The sequence below is a fragment of the Planococcus citri genome, chromosome 1 (genome assembly GCF_950023065.1).
Source record: "Planococcus citri chromosome 1, ihPlaCitr1.1, whole genome shotgun sequence".
Classification (NCBI taxonomy): Eukaryota; Metazoa; Arthropoda; class Insecta; order Hemiptera; family Pseudococcidae; genus Planococcus; species Planococcus citri.
Window position 1 is genome coordinate 57,275,204 of NC_088677.1, and position 17,571 is coordinate 57,292,774.

At 35.3% G+C, this 17,571-nt stretch overlaps 1 protein-coding gene and 1 long non-coding RNA gene across 9 annotated transcripts in view; one reads left to right on the plus strand and one right to left on the minus strand.

Moving 5' to 3' along the window:
* Positions 1-17,571, plus strand: part of LOC135833006 (whirlin-like) — a 148,537-nt gene that overhangs the window by 39,053 nt on the left and 91,913 nt on the right. For all 8 annotated transcript variants that reach the window (XM_065346587.1, XM_065346588.1, XM_065346593.1 and 5 more), the window contains exon 3: positions 10,401-10,534. In XM_065346587.1, the coding sequence (XP_065202659.1) occupies positions 10,401-10,534 (134 nt within the window). The remainder of the gene's footprint in view (positions 1-10,400; positions 10,535-17,571) is intronic.
* LOC135833004 (uncharacterized) lies at positions 1,111-7,139 on the minus strand. Its single transcript, XR_010556400.1, has 2 exons — positions 7,002-7,139; positions 1,111-3,858 (listed from the first exon to the last, which is right to left on the minus strand). It is a non-coding gene; the product is annotated as an uncharacterized LOC135833004 (long non-coding RNA).

The following is a 17,571-nucleotide window of genomic DNA, read 5'->3' on the forward strand; positions in this document are numbered from 1 at the left end:
GCCCCCATACATTACGCAGCCCATGACATTTCACCGACTTTTTGCGGACCGATGTTTGGTTTGCACTAGCAGGGCCGTGCTTGATTTTTTCCATGTGTTCTCAAAGCTGCTCACTGCTGGGGCATGAAAAGAAGGTATATACTCGATCAGATTGGAGAAAGACTTATATTTAAGCTTGTAATTCAATTTTCAATTTTTAAGGAGGGCTCCCCACTCAAGTGTATGTTTTTTAGATATTCCTCAGACTTTTTCCGCCATCAAAAAAATGTTTTCATTCGCTTCCAGGGAGGTGAGGAACTCGAATAGCTCGTGCATGTAGCGCCAAGTTCATAAAATCGAATAATGCAGGTCTTTAGTAGTACTCTGCCTCATATACACACTGCGTTGGCTTGTTTTGAATGTCTGTAGCGATTGAAAACTGAATAGACTTTTTGCAGCCCGGCACTGGGCTGCAAAAAGTCCAGATGGGCCGCAAAAAGTCTGAGGTTTATCTAGTATGGGCTGCGTAATACCACTTTTCATGTGTATAAATAGTAGGTAAAACGAGATCCGGCTGAAAATGTGTGTACAGGGTCCCCCGGATCTCACGAGTACCATGGCATATGAGAGAACTTGCGAGATCTGGCAAAAGGATCTCAGGATCTCGCAATGCCCGATTTTATATAAAACGGATCTCGTAATGTATGGTTTTTACATGTATATATATCGAACTCGTAAATTTGAAGAAGTCGATTTTCATGTCCTAATAACCCCACGTAAATGGCATCCAATAAGTTCTGAACTTGGAAAACAAATACCAACTGTCAAAACGATAGATACATAGTACTTTAATATCTATCGAGGATTTTCTCATTCAGCTAGAACGTCATGTAAAACAACAATTATCATACTTAGCATACACGTATCATTTGAATAATATCAATATCGTCAGAAACTTAGATATGTAAACTAATTTCATATGCATATGTACGACATAGATCTGCATAAGTACTAAGCAGGTACTGTATAAACGCATGCACTTGTACATACAAAGTTCAAACGTAGGTACTCGTATAGGTAACAATTATAATATTTGAAAAGCTTCTCATTACATTCTAAGAAACTGCACAGTTCAGTTTTTACTATTTATTAGTGCAAAGCTTTTCAAACACCAAGTGTTCATCATCAGGCTTAAATCACTATTGAACAAAATAACCAAGTCTACAAGCTTATATACTAGTGTACAAGGGTGTGGTAGTTTAACAGTACAAGGGTGTGGCAGTACAAGGGTGTGGTCATGTGGAAGAGGGTGTGGTTGTAGGTGAGGATGTGGTAGGAGTCATGTCTTCAAGTTTGGTTTTAATAACAGAAAGTAGGATATTTTCTAAGGGTTTTAAGTCATTATTTAGTAAATTTGTTTTGTTTTTCTTCATGGCTATTGCTTCCCTAATGTTTAATTGAGATGGTTTATCTATTTTTTGTATGAGGTTCAGGTTTTCAAAGGAAGTAGTGTGGTTGGTGGCAATGAGATGATCTGAGAGAGCAGACTTATTTTCATATTTGTATTTAGCATAATAAAGATGTTCCTTGAACCTCTTTTTGATGTTTCTTTTGGTTTGACCTATATAAATTCCTTGGCAATCTTTACATTTGATTTTGTAGATGCCACTACAGTCTTCAGGTTTGTCTTTGTCTTTAGTGTTACCAAGAAGGTTTTTAATTTTGTTATCATTGGTGAAAATGGGTTGTATGTTGTGTTTTCTGAAGACTGTTTTCATTTTATTTGTGAGAGGGGGATAGTAACTGATCCTAACTCTTTTGACATCATCTTTTTCAGCAATAAAAGTTGTGGCATCTCTGATTAGTTTTTTGTTTTCATGTTTTCTTATAAGTTTTTGGATAGATGTTTTTGTGTAGCCAAGGTTGGAAGCAATAGACATGATGTTTTTTATTTCTTTATTTTGGTTATTTTTATTTAGGGGGAGATTTAAACACCTGTGTATCATGCTGTTGAAAGCAGCAAATTTTTGGTTCCAAGGCTGGAAAGAGTCTGAAGGAATGTAGTTATTGGTGTGGGTGGGTTTTCTATAGATATCAAATTCAAGATGGTCAGAATGTCTAATGATTAACATGTCCAGAAAAGGGAGTTTGTTTTGTTGTTCAAGCTCATAAGTGAATTTGATGGTAGGATAGAGACTATTTAAAGCATTGAGGAATTCCTCAATGTTGAAGTCTTCAGGAATGATACACAGGATGTCATCAACATATCTAAACCATGCTTTGGGAAAGTTTTTATTGTTCTTTTTGAATTTTGTCTCAAGGTGGCTCATGAAAAAATTTGCCAAAAAGGGAGATAAGGGGTTGCCCATAGCTGTGCCTCCTGTTTGTTTGTAGTAAGTTCCATTTATTTGGAAAATGTTTTGGGAAGTGCATAATTTTATAGTATTCATATAATGGGTTATTTCTTTTTTGTTGATATTTTGTTCTTTTAGCCAGTTTTCTATCATTTCTAAAGTCTCAGGAATAGGCACACTGGGGAAAAGATTTTGTACATCAAAAGATATGAGCCTGTCTGTGTCATTAATAGTAATCCCTTGCAGTTTTTCTGCAAGTTCATAATTATTTTTAACTTGAAGAGTTTCAGGAAAAGGAAGGTTTTGGAGGTTACAAAGGAGTTTTTTGGCAATGTTATAGGAAGGAGAGTTGATATTGGCCACAATTGGTCTCATAGGATAGTTAGGTTTATGGATCTTGGGAAGACAGTACATTTTAGGAACTTTAGGATTGGAAGGAAAAGGAGTGTTATTAAGGAAGGGAGTAGTTTTCACCAAACTTTTCACTTCTTTCACCATTTTATCCACAGGATCACTTTTTAACTTCTCATAAGGTCCTTCATTAAGAAGGGTTTCACACTTTTCCAAGTATTCATCTTTCTTCATTATCACTACGGTGTTTCCCTTGTCTGCTTTCATATAGTAGACACCTTTCTGTCTCAAGCTTTTGATGGTGTTGTTGTGGGGATGAAATGGAATTCTTGTTGGTTTATGGGTTTTGATGATGTCTACCACTTCTTTCTTTATGCTGATTTTTGTTTCTGAGGTCTCTCTCCACAATGAAGCATCCACATCAGAAATAATATCTTCAATAGGAGGCCTCATGGGTGGTAAAGAGAATTTTAGACCCTTGTTTAGAAGATCCAATTCTTCTTTGGAGAACACCACATCAGTTAGGTTTTTCACATACACAGTAGTCTCATTAACACCATTACTGTCACTGCCACTGACACTAACAACATTGCTAACACCACTATGGTTACTTTTTTCTTTTAACAGATTTTTCAACTTTTTGTTTTGTGAATTTCTTTTCTTTCTCTTTTTCTCCTCAATTGATCTGAACATCTTTCTTTCCATTTCATCCCACTGCAGTTTTGGTATGGTCTGGCTTAGTTTTTTGTGAAGTGCATATAGTTCCACTTCTATGCTGGATCTTTTTGCATACAGGCTGTGAAGCTCAGAGCTTAACCAATAGGTTTTGGCTTTCTCTAGAGCCCTTTTTGTGGAAGGAGTTTTCACTTTACTGTTAAACACCACACACTTAGGGAAAACATTGTGTACCCTACACTGTTTAAGAAAACTAATATCAAGAGGTATCAACTTCACCTTAGTTTTTAGACTTTGGTATCTGTTGAATAATGAATTAGGTTCATTAGGCTCGAATGCCATAATGTCAAAGGTAAAAAGAACCTTTTAGCGAGAAGTTTGTTAGATTAGGAAGAAATAACTCTTGCTTCTCAGTTTTTACTATTTATTAGTGCAAAGCTTTTCAAACACCAAGTGTTCATCATCAGGCTTAAATCACTATTGAACAAAATAACCAAGTCTACAAGCTTATATACTAGTGTACAAGGGTGTGGTAGTTTAACAGTACAAGGGTGTGGCAGTACAAGGGTGTGGTCATGTGGAAGAGGGTGTGGTTGTAGGTGAGGATGTGGTAGGAGTCATGTCTTCAAGTTTGGTTTTAATAACAGAAAGTAGGATATTTTCTAAGGGTTTTAAGTCATTATTTAGTAAATTTGTTTTGTTTTTCTTCATGGCTATTGCTTCCCTAATGTTTAATTGAGATGGTTTATCTATTTTTTGTATGAGGTTCAGGTTTTCAAAGGAAGTAGTGTGGTTGGTGGCAATGAGATGATCTGAGAGAGCAGACTTATTTTCATATTTGTATTTAGCATAATAAAGATGTTCCTTGAACCTCTTTTTGATGTTTCTTTTGGTTTGACCTATATAAATTCCTTGGCAATCTTTACATTTGATTTTGTAGATGCCACTACAGTCTTCAGGTTTGTCTTTGTCTTTAGTGTTACCAAGAAGGTTTTTAATTTTGTTATCATTGGTGAAAATGGGTTGTATGTTGTGTTTTCTGAAGACTGTTTTCATTTTATTTGTGAGAGGGGGATAGTAACTGATCCTAACTCTTTTGACATCATCTTTTTCAGCAATAAAAGTTGTGGCATCTCTGATTAGTTTTTTGTTTTCATGTTTTCTTATAAGTTTTTGGATAGATGTTTTTGTGTAGCCAAGGTTGGAAGCAATAGACATGATGTTTTTTATTTCTTTATTTTGGTTATTTTTATTTAGGGGGAGATTTAAACACCTGTGTATCATGCTGTTGAAAGCAGCAAATTTTTGGTTCCAAGGCTGGAAAGAGTCTGAAGGAATGTAGTTATTGGTGTGGGTGGGTTTTCTATAGATATCAAATTCAAGATGGTCAGAATGTCTAATGATTAACATGTCCAGAAAAGGGAGTTTGTTTTGTTGTTCAAGCTCATAAGTGAATTTGATGGTAGGATAGAGACTATTTAAAGCATTGAGGAATTCCTCAATGTTGAAGTCTTCAGGAATGATACACAGGATGTCATCAACATATCTAAACCATGCTTTGGGAAAGTTTTTATTGTTCTTTTTGAATTTTGTCTCAAGGTGGCTCATGAAAAAATTTGCCAAAAAGGGAGATAAGGGGTTGCCCATAGCTGTGCCTCCTGTTTGTTTGTAGTAAGTTCCATTTATTTGGAAAATGTTTTGGGAAGTGCATAATTTTATAGTATTCATATAATGGGTTATTTCTTTTTTGTTACAAACAAACAGGAGGCACAGCTATGGGCAACCCCTTATCTCCCTTTTTGGCAAATTTTTTCATGAGCCACCTTGAGACAAAATTCAAAAAGAACAATAAAAACTTTCCCAAAGCATGGTTTAGATATGTTGATGACATCCTGTGTATCATTCCTGAAGACTTCAACATTGAGGAATTCCTCAATGCTTTAAATAGTCTCTATCCTACCATCAAATTCACTTATGAGCTTGAACAACAAAACAAACTCCCTTTTCTGGACATGTTAATCATTAGACATTCTGACCATCTTGAATTTGATATCTATAGAAAACCCACCCACACCAATAACTACATTCCTTCAGACTCTTTCCAGCCTTGGAACCAAAAATTTGCTGCTTTCAACAGCATGATACACAGGTGTTTAAATCTCCCCCTAAATAAAAATAACCAAAATAAAGAAATAAAAAACATCATGTCTATTGCTTCCAACCTTGGCTACACAAAAACATCTATCCAAAAACTTATAAGAAAACATGAAAACAAAAAACTAATCAGAGATGCCACAACTTTTATTGCTGAAAAAGATGATGTCAAAAGAGTTAGGATCAGTTACTATCCCCCTCTCACAAATAAAATGAAAACAGTCTTCAGAAAACACAACATACAACCCATTTTCACCAATGATAACAAAATTAAAAACCTTCTTGGTAACACTAAAGACAAAGACAAACCTGAAGACTGTAGTGGCATCTACAAAATCAAATGTAAAGATTGCCAAGGAATTTATATAGGTCAAACCAAAAGAAACATCAAAAAGAGGTTCAAGGAACATCTTTATTATGCTAAATACAAATATGAAAATAAGTCTGCTCTCTCAGATCATCTCATTGCCACCAACCACACTACTTCCTTTGAAAACCTGAACCTCATACAAAAAATAGATAAACCATCTCAATTAAACATTAGGGAAGCAATAGCCATGAAGAAAAACAAAACAAATTTACTAAATAATGACTTAAAACCCTTAGAAAATATCCTACTTTCTGTTATTAAAACCAAACTTGAAGACATGACTCCTACCACATCCTCACCTACAACCACACCCTCTTCCACATGACCACACCCTTGTACTGCCACACCCTTGTACTGTTAAACTACCACACCCTTGTACACTAGTATATAAGCTTGTAGACTTGGTTATTTTGTTCAATAGTGATTTAAGCCTGATGATGAACACTTGGTGTTTGAAAAGCTTTGCACTAATAAATAGTAAAAACTGAGAAGCAAGAGTTATTTCTTCCTAATCTAACAAACTTCTCGCTAAAAGGTTCTTTTTACCTTTGACATTATGGCATTCGAGCCTAATGAACCTAATTCATTATTCAACAGATACCAAAGTCTAAAAACTAAGGTGAAGTTGATACCTCTTGATATTAGTTTTCTTAAACAGTGTAGGGTACACAATGTTTTCCCTAAGTGTGTGGTGTTTAACAGTAAAGTGAAAACTCCTTCCACAAAAAGGGCTCTAGAGAAAGCCAAAACCTATTGGTTAAGCTCTGAGCTTCACAGCCTGTATGCAAAAAGATCCAGCATAGAAGTGGAACTATATGCACTTCACAAAAAACTAAGCCAGACCATACCAAAACTGCAGTGGGATGAAATGGAAAGAAAGATGTTCAGATCAATTGAGGAGAAAAAGAGAAAGAAAAGAAATTCACAAAACAAAAAGTTGAAAAATCTGTTAAAAGAAAAAAGTAACCATAGTGGTGTTAGCAATGTTGTTAGTGTCAGTGGCAGTGACAGTAATGGTGTTAATGAGACTACTGTGTATGTGAAAAACCTAACTGATGTGGTGTTCTCCAAAGAAGAATTGGATCTTCTAAACAAGGGTCTAAAATTCTCTTTACCACCCATGAGGCCTCCTATTGAAGATATTATTTCTGATGTGGATGCTTCATTGTGGAGAGAGACCTCAGAAACAAAAATCAGCATAAAGAAAGAAGTGGTAGACATCATCAAAACCCATAAACCAACAAGAATTCCATTTCATCCCCACAACAACACCATCAAAAGCTTGAGACAGAAAGGTGTCTACTATATGAAAGCAGACAAGGGAAACACCGTAGTGATAATGAAGAAAGATGAATACTTGGAAAAGTGTGAAACCCTTCTTAATGAAGGACCTTATGAGAAGTTAAAAAGTGATCCTGTGGATAAAATGGTGAAAGAAGTGAAAAGTTTGGTGAAAACTACTCCCTTCCTTAATAACACTCCTTTTCCTTCCAATCCTAAAGTTCCTAAAATGTACTGTCTTCCCAAGATCCATAAACCTAACTATCCTATGAGACCAATTGTGGCCAATATCAACTCTCCTTCCTATAACATTGCCAAAAAACTCCTTTGTAACCTCCAAAACCTTCCTTTTCCTGAAACTCTTCAAGTTAAAAATAATTATGAACTTGCAGAAAAACTGCAAGGGATTACTATTAATGACACAGACAGGCTCATATCTTTTGATGTACAAAATCTTTTCCCCAGTGTGCCTATTCCTGAGACTTTAGAAATGATAGAAAACTGGCTAAAAGAACAAAATATCAACAAAAAAGAAATAACCCATTATATGAATACTATAAAATTATGCACTTCCCAAAACATTTTCCAAATAAATGGAACTTACTACAAACAAACAGGAGGCACAGCTATGGGCAACCCCTTATCTCCCTTTTTGGCAAATTTTTTCATGAGCCACCTTGAGACAAAATTCAAAAAGAACAATAAAAACTTTCCCAAAGCATGGTTTAGATATGTTGATGACATCCTGTGTATCATTCCTGAAGACTTCAACATTGAGGAATTCCTCAATGCTTTAAATAGTCTCTATCCTACCATCAAATTCACTTATGAGCTTGAACAACAAAACAAACTCCCTTTTCTGGACATGTTAATCATTAGACATTCTGACCATCTTGAATTTGATATCTATAGAAAACCCACCCACACCAATAACTACATTCCTTCAGACTCTTTCCAGCCTTGGAACCAAAAATTTGCTGCTTTCAACAGCATGATACACAGGTGTTTAAATCTCCCCCTAAATAAAAATAACCAAAATAAAGAAATAAAAAACATCATGTCTATTGCTTCCAACCTTGGCTACACAAAAACATCTATCCAAAAACTTATAAGAAAACATGAAAACAAAAAACTAATCAGAGATGCCACAACTTTTATTGCTGAAAAAGATGATGTCAAAAGAGTTAGGATCAGTTACTATCCCCCTCTCACAAATAAAATGAAAACAGTCTTCAGAAAACACAACATACAACCCATTTTCACCAATGATAACAAAATTAAAAACCTTCTTGGTAACACTAAAGACAAAGACAAACCTGAAGACTGTAGTGGCATCTACAAAATCAAATGTAAAGATTGCCAAGGAATTTATATAGGTCAAACCAAAAGAAACATCAAAAAGAGGTTCAAGGAACATCTTTATTATGCTAAATACAAATATGAAAATAAGTCTGCTCTCTCAGATCATCTCATTGCCACCAACCACACTACTTCCTTTGAAAACCTGAACCTCATACAAAAAATAGATAAACCATCTCAATTAAACATTAGGGAAGCAATAGCCATGAAGAAAAACAAAACAAATTTACTAAATAATGACTTAAAACCCTTAGAAAATATCCTACTTTCTGTTATTAAAACCAAACTTGAAGACATGACTCCTACCACATCCTCACCTACAACCACACCCTCTTCCACATGACCACACCCTTGTACTGCCACACCCTTGTACTGTTAAACTACCACACCCTTGTACACTAGTATATAAGCTTGTAGACTTGGTTATTTTGTTCAATAGTGATTTAAGCCTGATGATGAACACTTGGTGTTTGAAAAGCTTTGCACTAATAAATAGTAAAAACTGAGAAGCAAGAGTTATTTCTTCCTAATCTAACAAACTTCTCGCTAAAAGGTTCTTTTTACCCTTGCACAGTTCACTCGACATGAGGAGGTAAACTTTTGACATACCTCAAATGAAAGCTGAATTCAAATCATCAAGGATTAATGTTCTACAAACAAATTGTTTTATATAAAGGACCAACAATGTCAATTGAAAAATCCTACTATACGATACCTCGAGATCTCTCAGTGGAAAATGGAACATTCAAGACGTAAACCATAAAATTAATGAACAAGCATTTTATGTTTAATATATGACACGTTGAGTATAAAATCGAGTGAATTTCTATATTAATCGATGTGACAATTCTCGACGCAAGATTATAGGTACCTACAACTATTACAACGTGTTTCGAGCATCTACGAGTTCCATGAAAATCATAGCAATAAGTACGACAAATGGCGCAAAAACGCCCATCGTGTTATTCGGGTTTAAAATCGTGTCAATAATTATGCGTTTGGCGAAAGAAAATGATAATTTTGGTAGCGAGCACAATGCCGGGGCAATTTTACTCCAGATAGGACGACGAGTTTAAATGTAAATTACAGACGAGCTTTTTCAACATCATTTTATACGTAGCTAACAGATGTCGTAATATTAATACACTCGTATAATTTTAATACGGGGTAGCAGAGTATGGCAATGTATTAGATAACAGTTGCTGCGACCCTGGGCTGAAAGTAAATTTCAACTCATTCGTATCCTTCACCCTGAAATGATGAAAAGTTCTCGATTTTGCTATCTCGTACCTACCTATTCAATTACCTTCAGGGATCCTTTGTTAGTGTAAGACGTGCAGTCGGGCTGTAATTTGTTAACTCGTTTTAATATCGTACAGAGTTCTGATCACGTTTCAAATCATGGTTTTGTTTATACCTGGTGTCCTGCGTTCGAGGTATCGAGTAACTCGTCTAAAAATATCCAGTTAGTTACACAAGTCCCAAATACTAGGAAATATGTAAATAAGTTATACTGCGACAGGAAAAGGAGAACAAAACTGATTGTCTTTACCAATATGCCAGCCACCGCCATCATCGATTTACCCAATAGTAATGGCATGGCGGCGGCGGTAACGAAGACGATGTTTTGAATCAAATATTGAACAGTACGTTGACATTTTAGTGGTGAAACAGAATCAATAATGTATGCACGTTGTCACTGCATACACCACGGTGCAAATTAAAACCGGTGAGAGGAGGTAAAAAAAATTCCTTTAATAAATAATATCCGCTCGACGCTCGAGTATCGTGTAGAGAGATGAAACATCATCCCCTTACTATGTGTACTTTTAATACATGCGAGAGAGTAATGTAACACGATGTAATAATTTTTTCAGATAATGTCGGTGTTTACATATCCAGAGTGGAGGAAGGTAGTATCGCAGAAAAATCCGGCCTAAGACCTGGAGATTCTATATTAGAAGTTAATGGAATTCCTTTTACTAATATATCGCACGAGGAAGCTCTGAAGGTAAGCTGAACACGTTTCATTAATATAGCCATCATTTATGTAGGTAATCTTTGCCCTATATACCCATTTATTCCTACCTATATTAGAAAATGCCCCCCTTCGGCTCCAGTGAAGTGAATTTTTACCATAAGAATAAGCGTAATGCGAATGAAATAGTGTCCAGTCTGTAGTCTCCCTAATATGTAAACAAAAAACTTAAATCTTATGATATAACCGATTGAAGCCTAAAAGCGGAAAAGAGATTTCTGAAGCTGTGCCAATTTTATACTCTTTTTTCCCAATTCCCCACTTATCTGGAGCGAATTGTTGTTTCTTAATGTTTATTTATTTTATCCAAATGGTGAAATAAAAACGTCTTTATTATTGAATCGCACTACACAGAGTAAGCCAGACGTAGTTTACTGCGCTTAACATTTTTTGGGTAATATAGCAGTTCAGAAGACACATACGTGTACCTAACCTACGTAGATTTGCCAACTTTGAGATCCCAACGATGTGACGACGACGACGACGCAACGAGGAAGTTATTTAATCACATGAAACGTACCTAACTCGTTCGATATTTTAGATAGGCCAAATGCTCGAATGTTTTTGTAGAAGTGAAAAAACAGCCCTTTAGCTCTTTTGAATTTCAAACGTGAACACGACCTATTTTAACTATCGGGATCGGCGATATATTCAAGCTTTTAATGGGTTAAATTATGGGGTTGAATGGCTTCATTATCCTTTCCAATCTTTAACCAAGCAAGCTGTTCCTCACGCTTGAGAAAATGGGTCATTATGTTACCAAGTGAAGAACATTAAAACGTTTCTAATATCAGCTTATTTCTAACCGAGAAAAAAATAAAAACAGAAGAGGGTATTTTTGAAAATACTTAGTGTAGGTACTTGAACATTACATTACAGAAATAAGTAATGTTATGCGTAATTGCGTACTGATTGCTTCATGAGTTTTCGGTGTCTTCACAGGGAAATTTGAATCAAGATGCCTCACGCATTTTGCGTGAGAAGACCGACTTTTCTTCAAATACATACAACAAATCCTTTACGAACAAATTGAGTCACTTTTTTGAAACATTTGTATAGCAATTTGGTTTGTTTACAATCGAATCGAATCATTTACGAACGATTGGTGATTAAAAATTGATTGATTTCTTGGTGATGGTGAATCATTCGCGAACAAATTGAATACTTTTTGGTGAATCATTCGCGAACGAATTGATTCGTATAAGTGACTCGTTCGCTAACGAATTGATTTGCATAGGTAAGTGAATCGTTCGCGAACAAATTGATTCGTATAAGTGAATCGTTCGCGAACGAATTGATTGGTATAAGTGAATCTTTCGCGAACGAATTGATTCGTATAAGTGAATCGTTCGCGAACGAATTGATTCGTATAAGTGAATCGTTCGCGAACGAATTGATTCGTATAAGTGAATCGTTCGCAAACGAATTGATTCGTATAAGTGAATCGTTCGCGAACGAATTGATTCATTTACTTAATTTTTGATGAATCATTCACGAACAAATTGAATAATTTTTGGTGAATCATTCGCGAACGAATTTATTGGTTTAAGTGAACCGTTCGCGAACGAATCGATTCATTTAGCCTACTTAATTTTTGATGAATCATTCACGAACAAATTGAATAATTTTTGGTGAATCATTCGCGAACGAATTGATTTACATAGGTGAATCGTTCGCGAACGAATTGATTCGTTTAAGTGAATCGTTTGTGGATGACTTAATTCATTGACTTAATTTTTAGTGAATCGTTCACGAACAAATTGAATAATTTTTGGTGAATTACCTATTCGTGAACGAATTGATTCATAAATTATTAATCAATTCGATCGTGATCCCAGACTCTCAAAACGTAAAGAAAAGTCACTCCCCAGCGGCCCAACTTTCACTATCGCAACAAATCTTATCTTAGCTCCTATGACTACGTGAAAGCCTGAAAATTTTTCTCGTTCATTTAAGCACTAATTTTTGAAATCGGGGCACATTTTCGGATCAGACCGGCTGGAAGGTCCCCATATGAGTGTACACTAGCTAAACTGCAACCTACTCTTTTTCGGTACTACCCTATGCTACAGCTCGATCTAGTTTTTTGCGTTGTTCCGTGTCCTGATGATATTCTAACCACTTTTTTTTAATGAAAAAACGCCAAAAAATGTGATTTTTTCAATGTTGGAAATTTTTAATTTTTTAATTTTTTTCATTTCGAACAGAAAAATTGTGTTTTAAACTACTTTTACGAGTTATTTCTGTTGAATATGGTTACAGAGAATTTCAGACAAATTTGAAAATTTCAAATACTTGCGTACCTATTTGCTGACTACCTGGAATGTGGATCAAAAATGGCACTTTGCAAATAAGTGGAAATGTTTTTAGTCTTTCTGTTAGGTAGTCATCTTTTCAAGAAAAAAAAATGAAAAAAATAATTTGTTTGCTTTTGAACTTCGTTACCTATATGAATTTAAAAACACGAGTGAGCAGGCAAATGACCAAAAAAAAGTCATGCTCTCGAGTCAATAGATGAACGAAAGAGGGAGAGGTGAGGGATTCACGGTGCTCTGAAATTAATAAAAAAAATCTTGTGATTAGACCTACAGTCTTAGACCTTTTGGTGATTTGGCACAATAAGGTTATATAATTTTGAAAAATCTAATCAAGTTCAACCTGATGAATGTTCTCAATCTACATTATTTTCAAACATCTGGCCCGATTCTCTCTCAGCATCTACCATTTTATATGTACTGCATAATTATTTGCAATTTTCAATTCATCAAAATTCTCTCAGCACCAAGAGCCAATTTTCCCGGATGATTTTTTTCCATTCAATCTGCACTGAATAGATATACTCTAGAGCGTTTCCAAAAGTTTAAATCGATTACGAGGTTAAAAAAGTTTTGAAAACGTTATCTTAAGTTACTGCAATTTAATACCGTTAATTTTCCCTAGAGAAAATTTTATTTCTGCTGTCACTCGAGGTAAAACATGTTTTCAGCGAAACGATGACCCAAGGGGCAAGGATAATTCATCCCAACAATGAACTTTGGTTAGACAAGCGTGAAAAAAACGTTGGTAGTTAGTCCAACTCGTATACGTATCCTCGTAGGTACCTACTTGAAGAGGGTAAAATTATGCGGAGAAAGTAACTTACCAGACCGCACATTTTTGCACGGAATTTTCATTCGAATGCTCATTTGTATCGGAGGAAAAACCTCATCGTATTTACGACTAGGTACACGATTCCTGTATACTTACAGCTGTAGGATCGTTCCAACACGTTCGCAATTACATATAGAGTACAAGCGTCACATTCACGTAGACGCATTAAAAATTACATCAAAGTATAGGTCGGATGAGATGAAAAAGGTGGAGACAGGGTGGTTATAAGGTTACGTACTCGAAATCTCATTAATACTCGTACAAATTTTAAGAGATGTTAAACGTAATAGCTGGAGGCTTTAATTAATTACGTGTTTTGAGCCACGTCGACGACGGTAAATATCAGAGAGAACGAAAGACAAGCTATATACGCTTTAGAGATAGGTACTGCGAGGTGGCGAGGATGAAAAGAAAAGGAGAAAAAAAAACCGTAGGGGAAATATTCCTCTCGTAGATATTCACATTTATTATATTTCAACGAAACATCGTATTGTTTTTACGTTTTAAAAAAGAGCGGGTGTTTTTTTGCTTACGTTGATGAAGCCAGAGAGACAGAAAGGATAATGTAAAGAGGGATAAAAATAATGATTTTTATATTTTTCAAACATGAAAACCGAAACGCGCACGACGACGTTAAGACCAGGCAATGGAAAGCTCGCGCTGAACAAGTGATTAAAGTTTTTTAACTTTTTTCTCTATGCCCCGTTGGTTCACATTCACGCTGAAATATTTCTCAGCTCAGCTGCTACTATAGGCTATGGTTTTATAAGACCTGAAAAATAATTATTGTCGGGATTTCCCTCCTACTCCACCTCTCTCGGCGCAGCATCGCAACTACACTTCCTACTACGTTGTTGTTGTTGTTTTAAAAGCGAAATGTGATAGAGCTCTCGCATCCATAGTGACTTGACGCGTTCGGAATGTTTGCTCGATATTTTCCATCTAAGTTATCGAACGCGAGCCGAGCCTATTTTCCGTCTTCCGTATCGAATAAATAAACGTAAAAAAAAAGTCTCCCGTTTGACCTCGATAACGCGAATATAAGTCAGATCGTAATTTAGCAACGAGTTATATACGCGCTAAATGTTCTCCAGTCATTTTTTTTTCAGCCGTGATTTTTTTCCACCCCTTGTCAGCTGTAAAATATAGTTAGATGCCTTCGGGCTGTCATTTTTCCTCGTAATTTTCGATATTAACGCAGTTTTCCTCTCTCATTTACGGCTCGAAGAGTGAATTTGTCGAGGTATTTCTCCCTCTATGTGTGCGACGACAATTTGTCAAATAAAAATAACATTTTTGAGCGTATAAATTGCCAAGTGGTATCAATTTTTTGCCCGAATTCTTTTCTGGTTTGGCTGAAGACTGGGTTCGAATTTTAGAATCGTTCACGAACGATTGATAGATGAATGAATTCGATGGATCAGTCATGAATAATTTTTCAATTAGAAAAATGCCAAGTTTTAAGCCGTGTGCGGTGAAACAATAAAGTTTGAGGAATTTGAATCTCTTCAGCTGTAGGTAAAGGAAATTGAGAGGTCATCAAGAATCATTCACGTGGTTTCTGAAATTCGAAGTTGAACTTCATGAGCACATATCAAAATTAGGATAAGTTCAAATTCATTTCTGAATTTTTCGTTTCAACCCAATTTTAATGTCTTCTTTGAAGATTTTTTCAATTGGTGCATACCTATGTCGGTAAAAAAAACCCACTCGAGGAGTCAACTTGGGAACCTTCCAAAATGTAGATAAATTCGTTGAACAGGACAAGAATAAGCCAGAACTCGACTTTAGGCTGGCTAGACCGATTTTCCAGCATTCTGGAAAAATCAAAAGCAATGCTGGAGACTCCAGAATAAATGCAAATGGTGAAATATGATTTGGGAGTGTCAATTTTTGTTTCAAAATAGGTAACTTTTCGTAATTTTTACCAAAAAAAAAGTTCATAAAAAAATCACGAGCAGAAGATTATATTTTTTGAATTTTTGAAAATTTGTCAAAAATCAAAAAATCAATTTTAAGATTAATAGGTATTTAGGAACCTCCAGAAAAATGTTTGAACCCGACCAAACTAAATCGATAGAACACGCAAAAGTACCTACGTCACCAGCCAAAATCCATAAGCCAAAAACCATTTTTCAATTTTTGATGAATTTTAAAAAATCAAATTCGTCCCAATAATGTGAAAAAATCAAAAATTTTACCAAATTTACTTGAAAAGCTTAAAGTTGATGTGTAAGATATTTTCCACTCCAGCTTCCCAATCAATTAGGAATAATTTCGGACCGCCTTTTGAACAGCTCTAGAGCCTCCAACAGATTTTCGACAGTTGAAATTTCCATAAAATTATTTTTACTGCATAGATCCAGATTGATCAAATATCCATTGATTTTTTTTTACAAGAGAACTAAGTACTCAAAATGTCCGTCTCCATATTGAACCGGAACGCCATTTTCGGAAACAGAAGGGTCGGAAACCCTCAAAACGATTTTTGCAGAATTTTTGAAGATTCAAATATGGCGATCTTTTAAAATTTGTTTTTTTCTTTTTCAATTTGTGCTTTCTCAATAAAATCAATAAAAATTACTTCTAAAGGTAATATCGACTCTTTCAAATCAAATTAAACCATTACTAGCCATTCTGGAGTCTCCAGCGTGATTTTCTATTTTCCCAGAGTTTTTGAATTCCTCCAGAAGAGGGATAAAAGTTATAATTTGGGCAGCTACAAACATATACGAGTGTTTTGGCTTATTCTGGGTCTATTTAATTATTTCATTCACAACTGGAGCCATTTCCTGGCAGACATCTCTCGAGGCTCGAGTGCATTTCACAAACCATTTCAAACTGCTACAGCTGCAAAAGCCATAATTTTTCACAAAAAATTCGACTAAATAATCGACTGGAAATTTTTTTTTCAAATTTCGGTGAAAAAAATGATCATATTTATTCTTTATTCGTCTTTTAGTAATGTATTAAACTTTCGAGAAAAAAAACTTCGAACCAACTGCTCGAAAATAATTCGATCAACGCGAAAACAAAACTGAACTCGCGATATTTGTTGAAATATCAGCGATAAAAAAAAACAGAAACACAGCGCGGAGCAGCGCAGCATCATCAATTTTATTCTTTCTTTTCATCAGTCATAAAAATTTATCCCAACGTGGAGAAAATCCTTTCGAGTGAATATTTTTCCAAGTCACGGATGACCCGAAAAACTCGAGCTTACAAATTTTCGCAAATATTTGTTTCATATTTTCGAAGTATAATAAGTTACATGAAAAAAATTCCAACCGAATTCCATATTACCTACATTTATACCGACTATCTCCGAATACAAGTACCTATTCGAAGATGGAATTTGAAAAAAATTCCCAACTCGGTTTTCAATTTTCACAAAAGGCGCGCGTTATTAATATCGCAGCAGTTTTATTTTCACCTTTCGAATATTATACTTTGCGAACATTCGATCTGTTATATTAAAAGCCAACTTTCATTTTGCACATTTCTCAAAATAACCTTTAAAATTACCACCGTACGAGAAGAAATCAAAATGTACGAATGGTACCGTGGCAACGTTGCGTTGGCGAGTCAGATTATGATTTTTGTTCTTATGGTGGTGGGTAAGAGAGAGGAAAAAAATGCTTATTCCACGCGAACCGACAATTACCATAAAAAACTAAAACGAAAACTTTTAAAATCCACCATCTTTTACAAGTCTCGAGACGTGATCAGCATGCCAAGTTTTCTAATGGAAACGAAGGCTCTGCGAGGCTGGCACATTTAGTCAATTGATTGCCATTAATCCTTGTCTTTTTCACTTTAGTAACGAAATTAATGGTCACAGTTTACAGAGAAACTCCTCC